At 36.7% G+C, this 15,834-nt stretch overlaps 1 protein-coding gene across 6 annotated transcripts in view; it reads right to left on the bottom strand.

Annotated features, from left to right (window-relative positions):
- Positions 1-15,834, bottom strand: part of trappc13 (trafficking protein particle complex subunit 13) — a 70,607-nt gene that overhangs the window by 5,124 nt on the left and 49,649 nt on the right. For 4 of the 6 annotated variants that reach the window (XM_043689646.2, XM_043689638.2, XM_043689684.2 and 1 more), the window contains exons 8-11: positions 13,955-13,972; positions 11,137-11,270; positions 6,468-6,666; positions 3,186-3,286 (exon numbers count right to left, since the gene is read on the bottom strand). In XM_043689646.2, the coding sequence (XP_043545581.2) occupies positions 3,186-3,286; positions 6,468-6,666; positions 11,137-11,270; positions 13,955-13,972 (452 nt within the window). The remainder of the gene's footprint in view (positions 1-3,185; positions 3,287-6,467; positions 6,667-11,136; positions 11,271-13,954; positions 13,973-15,834) is intronic. The other 2 variants (XM_043689664.2, XM_043689656.2) reach the window with 1 other exon arrangement.

Below are 15,834 nucleotides of genomic sequence, written 5' to 3' on the forward strand. Positions count from 1 at the left end.
CCTGTCTTCTGCCTCCCTCCCTCCTTAAACAGAGTGTCATGTTAGCCATTTTCCAGTTCTCTGGGATCCCCCTTGACTTCAGTAATTCCTGAAAGGAATTCCTTCACCTTCAGCACCCTAATCAAGTCTGCCTCATTACACCTCACCCATAGGATGGTAGAAATATGGAATGCACTGTTTGAGAGGGTGGTGGAGATAGGTACTTTTGCAATATTTAAGCAGCATCTAGATGAGCACTTAAATGCATAGCAGGCTATTTACCAAGTGCAGGTAAATGGGATTCATGTAACTTAATAGTGGTTTGTCAGCGTAGACATGGTGGGCTGAATCTATGCAACATCAAAAGTTGAAAAATATTTATTCTATCATTCAGAAGATACTGTTTTTAAAGTCATTAATTTGCATCTTACTGAGGCCAGTCATTGAAGATTTCTTCCTTCTGGGTACATTCAAGCAACATTAGTAACGCTAACACGTTGGAGGGAATCTACAGATCTACTTGAAAATCTCTGTTTAAATTAGCCTGAATACCTGAGTAAAGAACAGCAGCCAGTGTGTCTTACTGATGAGCACCCACACCCTGATATCTTCCAGACTGATCCAGGTTGCCAATTCTAGATTAGTTTACAAAACAGCATCCATAATAAATAACATCAAAGAAAGCCTCAATAGGAAAATTAATAATGAGACGCAGATGACAGATATCCATGGGAACCAAGACGAATGATGAAAACAAGTTTATTTACCAGAGGATATTTATTTTTAAATTACATGGATGACTACTTGGCCCCAGCCTCTCTTTCATTTAATATTTAGAAATTAGGGATTCATAAAGTGGCTTTCATCAACCACCAGGTAATTAATTTACCTTTTAATTTAGTAGGTAAAATTAACTTCAAGAATGCCAAGCCTGTTTTTAGGATATTTTGAAAATTCACTTTCTTGCAGACAGCACATGATTCAAGATCGCCATATTCAGTGGAGGGCCACTTGGCTGATGTCAGCTACAGAGCCTCCATTGGAAATCATTTCTGTTAAGTGTGGATGGCACAGAATTATTATAACGCAGGAGGCCGCCATTTGGTCCATCTTGCTCACCCCATTTCTCAAACGAGCATCATTACAGAGAGCCAATCGTCTGCCTTCTCCCCTATCTTTGCATATTGTTTCCCAATCAAATAATCCTCCACTGTCTTCCTGAATGCCTCGATCGAACATCCTACCACCACTTTTCCAGGCAATGTATGCCATTCCATAACTACTCAGAGTGAAAATGTTTTTCACATCAGCCTTGCTTCTGTTGCACATTGTTTTAAATCTGTTTCCTCTTGTTCTTGTTCCTTTTACAGGCAGGAACAGCTTCTACCTATCTACTTTATCCTGCTGCTAATGATTTTGAAAACTTCTCTCAAATCTCCCCTCAGCTTTCTTCTCTCCAAGCAGCACATTCCCAACTTCTTCAATCTATACTCATAACTTTAGCTTCCCCTTCCAGGACCCATTCTTTTAAATTGCTTTGTCACCCTCCTTAATGCATTCAACTCTTTTCTATAAGGTGGCACCTACAAATGTACACAATACCTCAAGTGAGGTCAAACACATGCCTTACCTACAAGTTCAACATCACCTCCTTATCCTTGTACTCTATGCCTCTATCAAAGGGATGCTCAGGATACTGCATGCTTTATGAACTGCTCTCTCCCCTTCTTCCACCACCTTCAAGGATCTGTGTACATGTGCACACAGCTACCTCTGCTCCTGCACCACCTTTAGTAATGTATCCCCTACTTTATCTGTCTTTCAACCTTTGTTGTACCAGAGGCATCACTTCACACTTTCCTCCATTAAACTTCATCTGATACCTATCTGCTCATTCCACCAACTTGTCCTTTGACTCCACACTGTCCTCCTCAGTTTACAATTCTCCATTTTTTTCTGTGTCAACTGCAAACTTTGAAATTGTTATCTGCAATCAAATAAATAGATCATTAGCATATATTTGGAAACGCATAATCCCAATTTCAAACCCTGAATATCTCCACTAAAAATCTTCTTCCAGCCCAAAAAATATTCATTGACCGTTACTCCATTTCCAATCCCTCAGCCAGTTTTGTATCCATATTGCTACGTCCTATTTATACAATAAACTATAACTTTGTGTGACATTATCAAAAACCTTCTGAAATCCATATACAACACGAACAGCATTACCCTCATTGAGCATGTTTGTTTTTTTACAAAAATATATCATCATAAATTATCTATTTGTATGTATACAAATGGCCTAAATCAATCCAGTCCAGACTTTGCAAAAAAAGTGGAATTTTGACATTCGTCAGTTGTAAGAAACTAGTATTTTTTAAACTTGCAAAAGAACTATTTGCATTCCCCTTAAGGCAACAAGGGGATCTCACAATTTCTGTTCCCAGTTCAAACAACTCCAGTAAGTTATTAAAACATAACTTGCTCTTTCAAGATTCATGCAGAAATTTCCTAATCAATCCATCGGTTCTCATGTGATTATTAATTCTATCCTGAATAATTGTTTCTAAAAGCTTCCACACCACAAAAGTTAAACTGATTGGTGTATAACTGCTGGCATTATTCTTTCAAGCTTCCTTGAACGAAAGCCACAATGTTTGCAATTCTCTAGTCTTCTGCACCCACCAACCCTCAAAAGTCCAGGAAAAACTAAAAGATGATAGCTAGTGCCCCGTAAATTTCTACCCTTGTTTCCTTCAAAAGTCTAGGATGCATCTCATTTGGTCCCAGTGCTTTGTTAACTTTAAGTACCAATATTCTATCCAAGTCTTCTTCCTGATCAATTTTGCACCCTTCTTGTGACGGTATATCCTCCTCTATCACCATGACCTCCTCTTTTAAAAAGAGGGATTTAATATATTCACATGTTGATACCCTTTCTGGTCTCTAATCAGACTAGTCCTTTTTAAACTACTAATCCACTACTTGTATGCCTACTGAAGAGTGCAAATAGCTAAAAGGTGATATCTCTGCAGGGATGGGAAAACAAAGTTCAAACATAGTCTTGTAGAGACTTTCATCTTTGACTGTAGACTTCGGAGGAGGAGTAGACTTCAACATTTCATAATGAAAATATTCTCCCTTTAATTAGCTAAATTCGATGCAAAGTCACATTCCACATGCATTAGCCATCTTACTATTACCTGCAATTAGTTATTTTACATGTAACTTCAAAAGGTTCTTCAAGGTTTACAGTATCTGGAATCATCTCCAAGGAAAGTCTGACATCACCATAACCAGGGGCCTGAAATAAAACCATGAAAAGCAGGGGACTTTAAAGAGGAAAAATTAAAATCTACTTCATTATGCTTCTGAAAAAAGATCAGAAAAAAAATTAAACACACAGCATTTGTACCAAGAGTTCCAAATCTTCAGAACAGAACATCCTTCAGATACATATTCTTTAACATCCTATAGTTATGAATTAAAGATGCCGGTGTTCAACTGGGGTGTACAAAGTTAAAAATCACACACCAGGTTATAGTCCAACAGGTTTTAGTCCAACAGGTTTATTTGGAAGCACTAGCTTTCGGAGCGCTGCTCCTGACAACCACCTGATGAAGGAGCAGCGCTCTGAAAGCTTGTGCTTCCAATTAAACCTGTTGGACTATAACCTGGTGTTGTGTGATTTTTAACTTCATAGTTATGAAGGATCACAGCCAATTAATTCTCAGGTGAAGTATCAATTAGAAGTATTGGACACTATTTTGGTGTTAACTAAACATAGACAAGATGGGGTGAAGGAGAATCATTACATGGTTCTCCAGTTAACCTGACTACAAGTCATCAAGTATGGCTAGTTCAGGTGTATCCAAAAAACCCAATATGCTGCTTGCTATAAGATATAAAGAATGAGTAAGATACTGGAGGCTGAACTGCAGCCACAGAATTGTTTCTCAACACAAATCACCATTTTCAAGAGGCAGAGCAAAAAGACATAAACATAAAACAATATTTTGCAGGTATTTCACCAGTACAATCGAGACCAAGGTAGACAGTAGCGTTGTCGTCACACCACTGGACTAGTAACGCAGAATCCCAGACAAATATTTTTAGGATAAAACCAGAACTCAGCAGGTCTGCCAACATTGGTGAAGAGAGAGCAGAGTTAACATTCTGAATACAGTGATTCTTTTTCGGAATCGTTGGGGAGGTCAAGCATGGCAGGAACGATTATTGTAAGGATATGAGTTAGAATCCCACCATGTCAGATAGTGAAGTTTAAATTCAATAAAATCTGCAAATAATAACTAGCCAAAGGTAGCACATAATTGTTGGCAATAATCAGAAAAAAGAAACCATGCGCTAGTTTAGATAAAAAAAATCTGCCATCCATACCTGGCATGTTAGTCTAAACCCAGAGTAATGTGGCTGATCTTTAACTGCTCTCTGATGGTGTAGGAGGCCACTCAGTTGTACCAAATTCTTACAAATTCTAAATAAAGGATTGTAACTGGAGAGACCACCTGGCATCTACCCAGGCATCAGAAACGAAAATGGCAAATTCAGTCAAGTCAACCTGAAAATGACTTCCTCACCAACATCAGAGGGCTTGTGCCAAAACGGAGAGAACTGTCCCACAGTCTAGTCAAACATAGCCCAATATTGTCTGTAAGATATGACAGAAATTATGGCTATGCCCCAGACACCATCACCATCATATTTGGGTATGCCTTGTTCCACCTGCCCACCAGACACAGTGGTACAATGGAATACTGCTGGAAAGGAGCTGGCCTGGAAGTCCTTAACATAGATTTCATAGCATTTTGGAGTCACATGATATCAGGTCAAACATGGGCAAAGAAACCTCCTCTCAAGTACAACATTCCCCACCCTCCCTCACTTCCTGGGCTGAACAATCAGACCATGTTGAATACTACCTGAAGAAAGCAGTGTGACTCAGTAGAAGCTCTACTGACTAAACTGGTGCACTCCTAAAGGACATAGCTGCTAGACTAGTCTGCAGGAAGTGATAAGGGAAGAGAGGGACAAAAGGAAAAAAGCCACTTGATCGCATCCTCATTAATCTGTCACAGCTGGGTCCAAACAGGAAGCTGTCAGTAAGGCTAACTACCACAATCCTTACAGAAACAAACTCCTGCCTTCACAGGGAGAATATCCTACATTGCGTTGTTTGATACTGTGTGATAAATGGGATAGGTTTTGAACAGGGCTAGAAACTCAAAATTTAGCGTGCATGGGGTGCAGTTGGGCATCAGCAGCAGAATCGTACTCAACCACACTATGCAATCTCATGGCCTAGCATTTCTCCTAATCAACCATTACCATTGAGCCAGGAGGTGCACCAGCCTTACCAGTGAGAAAAGGTATCAATTTAGTGAAGCTACCACATAGGACAACTGCATACCAAACAGCCGAAGCAGCAAGTGGATGGACAGGATTAAACAATGCTCTTACCAACAGATCAGATCTAAGCTCTGCAGTCGTGCCACTTCTGGTCATGATCATTGGTGCACAATAAAACATCAACACAAAGGAAGTGAAGACTCAATAAATTTCATTATCCTCAACAAGGGTGGCCCAGCATATCCGTGAAAAAGGCAAAGCTAAACTTTTAGTATCCACGTGCATGGTGCTGCATGGATGACCCATTAAGGCTTCCTCCAGAGGTCCCACAGAAGCCAGTCATCAGCCAATTCAATTTTTTTTATTCATTCACGGGATGAGGGTGTCACTGACTGGGCGAGTATTTATTACCCAGAGGGCAGCTGAGTCAACCACATAGAGTAGAGTAGAATAGAATATCCTTTATTGTCACGTGCACTCCAGTGAGACGATTTACAATAGCTGCCTCTAATGGCCCCATCTTAGGTACAACTATCTAGATATAAACCTTGAATACAAAACAGGAAAAAAAGGAAAAGTAGTACCATTACTTACAGTGTCTAAAAAATAAGTTAGGAGTAAGATCGTTATATCATAGTGAAAGGACTGACATTACGGTCTGGCAAAAAACTTCAGATCCATATTACAATGCAGCAGCTCAGTAAGCAAGTGATCTGACCACCAGGCCCCAGTCCAACAACAGTCCCACTGTACACCAAGTCTCCAGTCTGCTCTGCACTGGCACTCAGTTAAGTTGCATTGCTCAGAGACTTACTTAACCTCTCATGGGTCTACAGGACTCATTTCCCCTCACACTGCACCAGCACTCGTTCCCCTCCCGCCACCCAGGGACATGCTTCCCCTCCCGCCTCCCAGGGACATGCTTCCCCTTCCGCCTCCCAGGGACATGCTTCCCCTTCCGCCTCCCAGGGACATGCTTCTTTTGACGTTCTTTTAGTGAACACAGAGCCTGAGCTAGTACTAATGTGATAGAAATTTATAACCACAGCCTTTCACACAACAGAATTATGACTAAATTGATTATTCTGAAGAAAACTAAGTTGTGCACATTTACGAACCATTCGTTGCAACTGACTTGTTTGCAACCGTCCTCTTTCACCCAAGTTTGTTTTCCACACTATGTCCAATTTTCCAATTACTGTGACGCCCTTGATGACCCCAGCCTTCTCTGCAAATTCAGGCTTAGGTTTGAGACAATATAGATATTGCCGTGTGTCCATAGGCTGCAAGTAGGTCATCTTCCCAAATGTAGAGCAGCTGAAAAGAACAGAAGCATGTCAATGACAAAATCTAATTTATTTACCTTCAAAAAGGTATTTTTAAAGGTAAAGTCATTTTACAGCAGAAAAAAAGTCCAGTCAGTCCAAGAGGCGTATGCCATTGTTATTTTCCAAACAGGTGTCTTCCCCGTCTTATTGCATCTAATCCTATCAAAATATTCTTCTATTCTTTACCCTTAGGTACTTTAATGATTCCCTTTAGTGATGATTCTTGGCTGACATTTTAACAGAATTTACAGTATGACAACAGCAAGTCACGTTTTACAATATTTTAAAAATTGGTGTAACTTATCCTATTTAGAGTATTATTTCTTATAAATTAGATTATTATTGAAGTATGCAGAATGAGCAAATGTTTAATTCAATCATTAGAAGTTCTTTCAGTATACAAGACCTTGTATTTGTCTGTGTTGAAATTAGATTAGATACCCTACAGTGTGGAAACAGGCCCTTAGGCCCAACAAGTCCACACCGACCCTCAAAAGAGTAACCCACCTAGACCCATTCCCCTACATTCACCCTGACTAATGCACCTAACACTGCGGGAACTTTAGCATGGCCAATTCATCTAACCTGCACATCTTTGGACTGTGGGAGGAAACCCATGCAGACACGAGGAGAATGTGCAAACTCCACACAGACAGTTGCCCGAATGAACCCGGGTCCCTGGCGCTGTGAGGCAGCAGTGCTAACCACTGAGCCACCGTGCTATTCTCCCATTCTGTAAGTTTGTTAATACCTTCTTCCAATGTGTTGTGTTTAAAATATTTGGATTTGCAGTTCTTAAAATTGAGCATCTAACTTAAATTTATTTGATTAGTTTTAAATCCAGATCTTTAGGAGGTGGCAAGGCTTTAAACTATTAAGTATAGAAATGAAATTAGCTTAAGGTAAAGGAAACATGAAAGGAGAGCATTGGAAAGCAAACTTGTGTGAGTTCTGAGACATTCAGTGGTTGAACATGAGTGTAAAGGATGCTTTAATTAGAACAAGGTAACTACATCTCAAATGAAGAGGTTAAATGGTATATAAATTAATCAAACTTAGAGGTTAAAACCCCTTGTCCAGGGAAATTGGGAACAGACAGCAGCCCTCTTCATGATGGAATACTAGCTCACCACAGCACTATTATTTGAACATTTTGAAGCTGCATTTTTGTCAAAATTATTAACAGTATACCAAGAGGTACAGGGAGAAGGCAGGAGAATAGAATTGAGAAACATATCAACTATGAGCAAATGGCCTAATTCTGCTCCTACATCTTATGAAGAGTTCCCTGGAAATGTTCAATCTGCATTCTTAAATAGGAGTATAACAGTATAAATGTTGCTACCTCCAGTCCTCTGGCACTATACCTTCTCCTAACAATTTCAAAAATATGTCATAATGTTGCTACTAGCTCTTTCCAAATTCTTTTAATCTGCAAACTCGCAATTTACCTGGTCAAGGGGTTTTAACCTCTAAGTCTGATTAACTTATATATCATTTAACATCTTTATTTGAAATGCAGTTTATAACATTTTAATTAAAGCATCCTTTACACTCCTGTTCAACCGTTGAGATCTTAGTACTCACTCAAGTTTGCCTTCCAAAGCTCTCCTTTCATGTTTCCTTTATTTTAAGCTAATTTCATTTCTGTACATAATAATTTAAAGCCTTGCAATCTCCTAAAAATCTGGACTTAAAACTAAACAAGTTAAAATTGAACATATAATTTAAATTAAGAATTGCAAGTCCAAATATTTTAAACAAAATAAATATTAATTTCCTTCTCCTTTTATATTTAAATAAAAGAGAGATGATTTGGGTCAAAACTGTCAATAGAACTTGTTGAGAAGTCTGGAATTCGGGTATTTTTCTCTGTTTGAAATGTCTCTGCTTTCAGAGTTATACTTAGATAAACTAGGATGTGGAATGACAACCACATGTACAACACAGTATAACTACATGCAACAGTATAAAATTATAAGCTGCAGTCCAAAATTGTGAGCTAAAAATTGTCAAATAGAAAGCACATAAGGACTATGCACTTTGAACAAATTCAAGAATAAAACAAAGCATAGACTTGTCAAATTTCAGTTTGACAAATGACAGATCAATTACGGACCTCAAGAACAGTTGTCACTGCTGTGAATAGTAATTTGTAAAAACATCTATTAGTGATGATAAGGAACAGTGTGCCTATGTAAAAGACATCCATATACCAAACAATATGTAATTGTGGTTCAAAGAAGGGTCTGGACATATTTGTCGAGAAAGTTGTGCTTCATATTTACTTTTTTTCCCATTTTTGGGATCTGGGTGTCATTGGGTAGGCAGCATTTATAGCCCATTAATTATTGCATTTTCTAATAGTACAAATATGAAAGATGCAAAAGTGTGTGGAAGTCTTTAGCATCAGACACCAACCATTATAGCCAGGAATATTTGCAGCTGCTCATTAAATTTCATAGGACCTGAAGCTACTCAATTCTGGTTGCCACATTACAGGAAATATGTGGAGGTGTGAGAGGTTGCAGAAGAGGTTTACCAGGATGCTGCTTGGCTTAAGGGTATGAGCTATAAAGAGAGGCTAGAAAATCTTGGATTGTTGTCTCTGGAATGAGGAGGCTGAGAGGAGACTTGATACAAGTCTATTAAATTGAGATGTATAGATAGGGGTGACATTCAGAATATTTTTCAGAATTGAAATGTCTAATATTAGGAGGCATGCCTTTAACATGAGAGGAGAAGGTTCAAAGGAGATGTGAGGGGCAAGTTTTTTTTTTTACACAGAGAGCGGAAGAAGTTTAGAACATGGTGCCAAGAGTGGTGGAGGCCGATACAACAGGGGCATTTAAGGGACTTTTAGAGAAGCGCATGCATATACAAGGAATGGAGGGATATAGACTACAGCCAGACAGAACAGATTAGTTTAATTTGATCCAAAGGGCCAGTTCCTGTTCTGTACTATGTTCTATGTACTCAATGAATCCAACAGAAAAGGCAATTCAAAAGAGAATATGCAGAGTAGGCTTCATTCTCACAGGTATGGAGGTCATAAATGCAAAAGGCACACACTCATAGCTAGTTGGCAGACTCTCTCAAGCAGTGCTTTGGGCTCAGTTCTACGACCTTTATAAACTGAAAATTTCAAGTTCACATAGTATCATGTTCACGATTTTAGACTTCATTATATAATACTTGATAATGATCAAGACATTTATTCAAACATTTAAATGAAACTATACTGAAAGTTTCATATGTGTGTGTGTTTACAGTCAATAATTATGCAATATTCCCCATACTGTTACTGGCAGTATTGGGTCTAAAATAGAGAGCATTTCTTGACATTCTTATTTATACAGAATCTCTTCCTTCCACTTCCGAACAGAATATCAAAAGATATTTTTCTGCTGCAATTTGTCTTAATTGAAAAACATACCCAATAAGATGGTTACTGCAGTTATCTGACACTAGCAATAGAAATTCTACTATATTCAAGAGTAAAGTAACATCACAGAATTAAGATTTGTAGCGATTAGTGATCCTAAAGCAAGGAAAATGTGCTGCCAAGGAAAATGCTTTTATAATGAAATGCACATGACCATGAATGACACCTCTTTGAAGACAATTACAAATAACCATTGTTTGGAGAGAAATCATCCTGAACTTATCTAAATTTCTTAAAGCCAGAAGAGTATTTTAATCAGTCATTCAAATATAACTTGCAAGGGTTTTATATTTGGGTTTTAAAGGCACTATTTTTTCCAAATATGAAAACCTCTTTATCACAGCAATGCAACTGTATAGCAAGGTTCTCCAGAGTGAACAGTTCATCAAGAGAAAATATCAGCTAAGATCAAAACTGTCTTAGTGGACATTCAATTAGAAATTGAATCAGCTTTTCAATATTTTAAGTAGTTCTGATTTTAAAAGTGTCAAGCACCATAACTGAGAATCAGCAAATCAAGTCTACTTTATGGAGATTTTTGAGGAGTTATAACAAGAATCTGAAAATCCCTTCCTTCCATCAAACCCACTCAAAAGAACTAAGAATGCTGAACTTAAAACATTACCCATAATCATGTAACATCAAGATACTCACATCATAATCTTTTGGCTACAAGTTCCAAAAAGAGGATCATAAACTTCAAGCTGTCTTAAAAATTCTCACACAACTCAAAGTTGAAACATCATGTTTCACTAGTTTTTAAGTGTACTGCACAGAGATTGCCTTCTAATTAGAAGGGAAAAACTGGTATACATGACAGTGCTTTTGCAAAAAGGGAACAATTATCAAAAAGTTAGTCAGAAAGGCAATCAAGAAATATTGGAAAAAAAGGGAGTTGAACACAGTAATTCAAATAATCATTTAACATAGACAGTAAAAGCTACATAAATAGGAAGATAATGTAAAAAAGCAATGTGATGGACCACAGCTGTGAATTTAATCCTTCATTCTTACCTACTCCCTCGTGTATTCACGGTATTCAATTCGGTTACATTATACATTATGGATGGCTCGAGAGAAACCTTTTCCATGTACATTGGCGTACTTGTGATATTCTGTATCTGTGCTTCAAGAAAGACTTCATCTGTCTGAATGGGGGGAGAAAAATATCTTCTGAACAAAATCATACCAAATCATCTGAGAAATAACCTAAATATTATAATTAGTTCATGCCTCAGAATCACAGGACAGGAAATCAATAAAGGAAAGCAGAAGCATTGTTCCAAGAAACATCTTACTCATATCTATATTAGTTTATTAATGTAATTATTGCAATGGATTTGGGATAAATTTATTCAAGATTTTTTAAACATATTACAAATAATTAGGGTATTAAACATTAATTGGAGCTGACCATGAAAAATCCTTTTAGGAAAAAAGGGTCTTACTGATTGAATAATGCACAGTTACTTTCCCTTTTAACATAATCAATAAAAATACTACATAAAATATGGTGGATGCAAACTAAGTTACTATAAACAAGAAGCAATAGATGAAGTGTATGAGGTGGCATTTATGCTAACAAAGATCATTTAAGTCTAATTCTACTGCATTGACAAAAGCTGCTGGCAGTATTTTTAATGAGATACACTGAATGTATATGATTTATTAACCACCCAGGTTTTCTTTCTTAATGTGGGGAGAAAAGGGAGCAAAGTAAAATTGCAGTGAAATCCTTTCTTGTTTTCTTAACAACTTAACCATAAACTTTCCCCACACCACGAACCTGCTGGTTTAGATTATGGCACAGGTTACCCAAATCAGAACAAGACTCAAAATCTTGCAAAGATTTTTTATTACAATTGACAACTTTAAAAAATTATGAAATTCACCTTTTAATATTTGTTTCATATTACTAACATATAGCAAATGTTTACTTGTTTGTGGACGTCAGAAGAGGGTACACAGTGAGCAAGAGGGTAAAAGTTATTTAGTCATTTATTCTTTGTTCTTTACACAAATGATGCATATTGATTAATTAAAAACAAAAATGATTTTGCATTCTATTATTCTACAATGTGGATTGGTCATTTAAAAGGAACTTATAACTCACACATTATGCAACCAACAACTATGGAATTGTTTATCTGTGCAATTGGGTACATTCTAATTAACATACTATCCTTTCACTGCATGCAAAACTGTGAAGTGAAACTAAAAGCTTAGATGAGATTTTCATAATGTTGGCAATGTAAGCAAAAGAATAAATGAGGTAAAATAATTAATTACTCGGGCAATAGGGATATCAAACATTAAGCAAAATAAATGAAACCTTTACTATGTGCTTAATGGGTCTAGGTGGAAAGTTTAGTTACAATGGGCAGAGTCATACATGGCCTAAACCAAGTGTCAACAATTATCCAGAGCAAGATGCAATTAAAAATCAGGAAAAGTATGGAAAGTACTAGAGGAAATTGAAAACATAATATGGAAGGGATGGAAATGCTAGTAGAAAGTGAGGATGGAAATGCGACAAGCAAAAAGATTAGCATGCAACATATATAAGAAATCCAAGAAGTTATCTCAGGAAGAAAAACTGGGCTTGTTCAGGTCCCAAAGCAATATCTTCATGTAGTAGCAGAGAATAAGGAAAATAAATTATACAATAGTTCAAATTTGCACTATTGAAAGTTGGTGCAGTGAAAGGTGGTGGAAGCTGATTCCATAAAAACTTTAAAGGATTTGGACAGATACTGGAGGATGAGAAACCTAATGTGTTATGGACACAAAGAGGGCATCTGGGCTAAGCTCATTTCAACTTCCACAGCCACCATAGATATCAGTCTCCTTATAGAATTTGTTTCTATAATTCTAAAAATGTAACCATTGCTTTTGTAATTTAAATTACATTACTGTTCAAAAATGACTAGATTAATTTGTATATTAAATGTAATCATTCCGCAGATGCAACAATTTGCTAAGTTATATTAGCCAGAGACTGTTCTAATGAAAGATCATTGACTTGAAACGCTAATCATGAACCATTCGGCACATTGGAGAGATATGCCAAGTAGGCAGGTGGGACTAGTTTAGTTTGGGATTGGAATTGGCCGAAAGAGATTGTTTCCATCTGTATGATTCTCTGACTCTATATGCTGCCTGATCCACTGTTTCCAGCATATTCACCTATCATTTGTTGCAGAGAAAAGGAACCCTTGTTGATTTTAGTCTGTTCCATTCAAATACTAGAACATATGCACGATGTCAATGACAATGTTGACAACATTTCAGTGCTTAGTGTTCCATTTTTGATTTCTATCCAAAACCATTAATGTATTGACAACTGGTTCTACCCAATATGCTCATCTCCCAACATAAGATTAACGTTAAAGATTTTAAAAATTTCACTTTGATGAAACATCTTCCAACAAATCCATTGCTCAAAACCCTTTACTTTTATGTTGTTTACCTTTTTACTCAACAGTTTTTTTTTTAAAGCAAGCTTGGATGATGGGATTAGTGACATAATGGAAAAGCATAAATTTGTTAAAATACAGTCAAGCCTTTGAAAAATTAACTTTTCAGATTTCAAGTGGTTATTTATTGGTTAACTTGAAGGCAATTCAGTAAAATGGACATTAAATGAACAAAATATAATTTGCAATCAGATTTTCAAAGTCGTCACTTTGTAGACAATCCATTTCAAAGACATTTCCAATTTGAACAATGCTTCTCCATTATCTTTCTGCAAATTTAGCCAGTGTTAATTACAGCCATTGTGATTATGTTGCAATTAAATCAAAACACAAAGTAGCAATAAATAAAAAATTACCACAGAACTGAGGTCACTCTAATAGGGGAAAAATTAAAAAAGCAAACATTATTAGAGAAATAAGGATCAAATGTTAAAGAAAAGGTAATCTACTTTACCTAAATATTTCATGAAAAGCTTAATCATCTTCTTCATTATGTTCCCAATATACTATTAGTATGGAAAAAAAGGGTCAAAGCAATCACCCATGAGTGAGACAAAATAAATAAATGTACATTCATCAGGCTAGCCTTTTCCAAAATAGTCCACGCAAAGACCATCCACTCTAGGGGACATAAAGCCAATTATAATACTTTTTTAAAAACTAATTTCAAAATACATCTAGAAATGGAAATAAAGAATTTGGATGAGTACTCTATTATATGTTGTGAAGGAGAGTATTTACTAAATTATTTTTACCTCTGGAAAGTATAAGGAAGAAGATTTGCACAAACGTGCTATCAGATAAGTGTCACTGCCTCTCACAAAGACTTGGTTCAAATATTGAAAACTTCACAAATCACTGAAAATACTTGCATTTAAACCTTTTGCTTTGTTACATGTTGTGTGTGTAAAAAACGTACAGAGTAAGGAAACCACTAATTTGATTCCTAATAATGAGTTACACAAGAATACAGTAAGTATTCCATTCAGCCACTCAGGCCAGTTCTGCTATTCATTTTGATCATGTGCAATCAGTATCTCATCACCATTTATCCACCGTCGATTCATATCCTTTAAAATGATATATTTATCTTACCCAGCATTCAGAGAACAATACAGGAGCAAACATTTTCATTATGTAACAGTAGTTTGGTCATATAAAACTTGATTATTGCTGAAAAGGGACACCTTGGTTGAAGCATTTCACCTTATACTCACCAGGACGATTCACAAGAAATATGAAAGTAAAGGGAAAACAACATTCACCCAGTGAGTGTGAATGCTGATTGGTTGGCAAGTCAACTCTGGTAGAAGTATTGCCATAAAGAATGTACTAGTTAATAATAATTGCAAGTTAATTGCCAAGCTTTATTCAAATTTTAAAGCAGGCAGGATCTTGAAAAGTATGAAGTCTACTCGGTGCATAATTGTTTTCAAGAAAAGTACAATGAAAAGGCTAAGCTGCATATTCCTCTGCCAATTATTTATATTAATCCTAGACTTAGGTTACAAAGCAAAATTTGCAGACGACAAAACTTTTAAGTATTGTGAGCTTATAGAGTTCAAGAGGACATAGATAGGGTGGTAGGCTGTGCAGTCAGAGGCAGACAGGATATATGCAAAGATATGTGTTGGTAAGAGGTGGATGTGCACAAATCTTTGAAGATGACATTTGTTGTCAGTACAGTTAAAAGATTTGCAGGGTTATGGGTTTTATAAATAGAGTCATAGAGTAGTAGTGCAAGGAAGTTAAGAACAAAACAGTATTTCAACCCCAACCTGGCCAATACAGGCATCACACAATAAAGAAAGACATGAAAGGTATAGAAAGCATATAATAGAATAAGCATATAATAAGCATAAAAAGATGGTTCCTGGGATGAGGGGCTTCAGTTATGAGAACAGATTTGAGAAGCTGGGACTGTTCCTCTGAAAGGATGGAAACTCGAGGTGTAACTTGTTAGATGTCTGAATAGGGTAGATAAAGAGAAACTACTCCCATTAGTAGAGAGGTCATGAGTCAGAGAACTCAAATTTAAGGCAATTGGTCAAAAAAATAACAATAAGCTTTCTTTTAAATGTAACAACCAATTAAGATTTGGAATATACTAAGGGAGTGGTGGAGGAGATTCAATTGAGGGAATGACCAGGCAGAATTCACTAAATTACCTGGCTTAGAGGCAGGGTGGATTCAATAGATTCTATGGTCATCTTCAGTGCAATAACCATGCAAATAT

Source organism: Chiloscyllium plagiosum, unplaced genomic scaffold, assembly GCF_037043375.1.
Source record: "Chiloscyllium plagiosum isolate Xiang-an unplaced genomic scaffold, Cpla_swu_hap1 HiC_scaffold_1, whole genome shotgun sequence".
NCBI classification, from domain to species: domain Eukaryota; kingdom Metazoa; phylum Chordata; class Chondrichthyes; order Orectolobiformes; family Hemiscylliidae; genus Chiloscyllium; species Chiloscyllium plagiosum.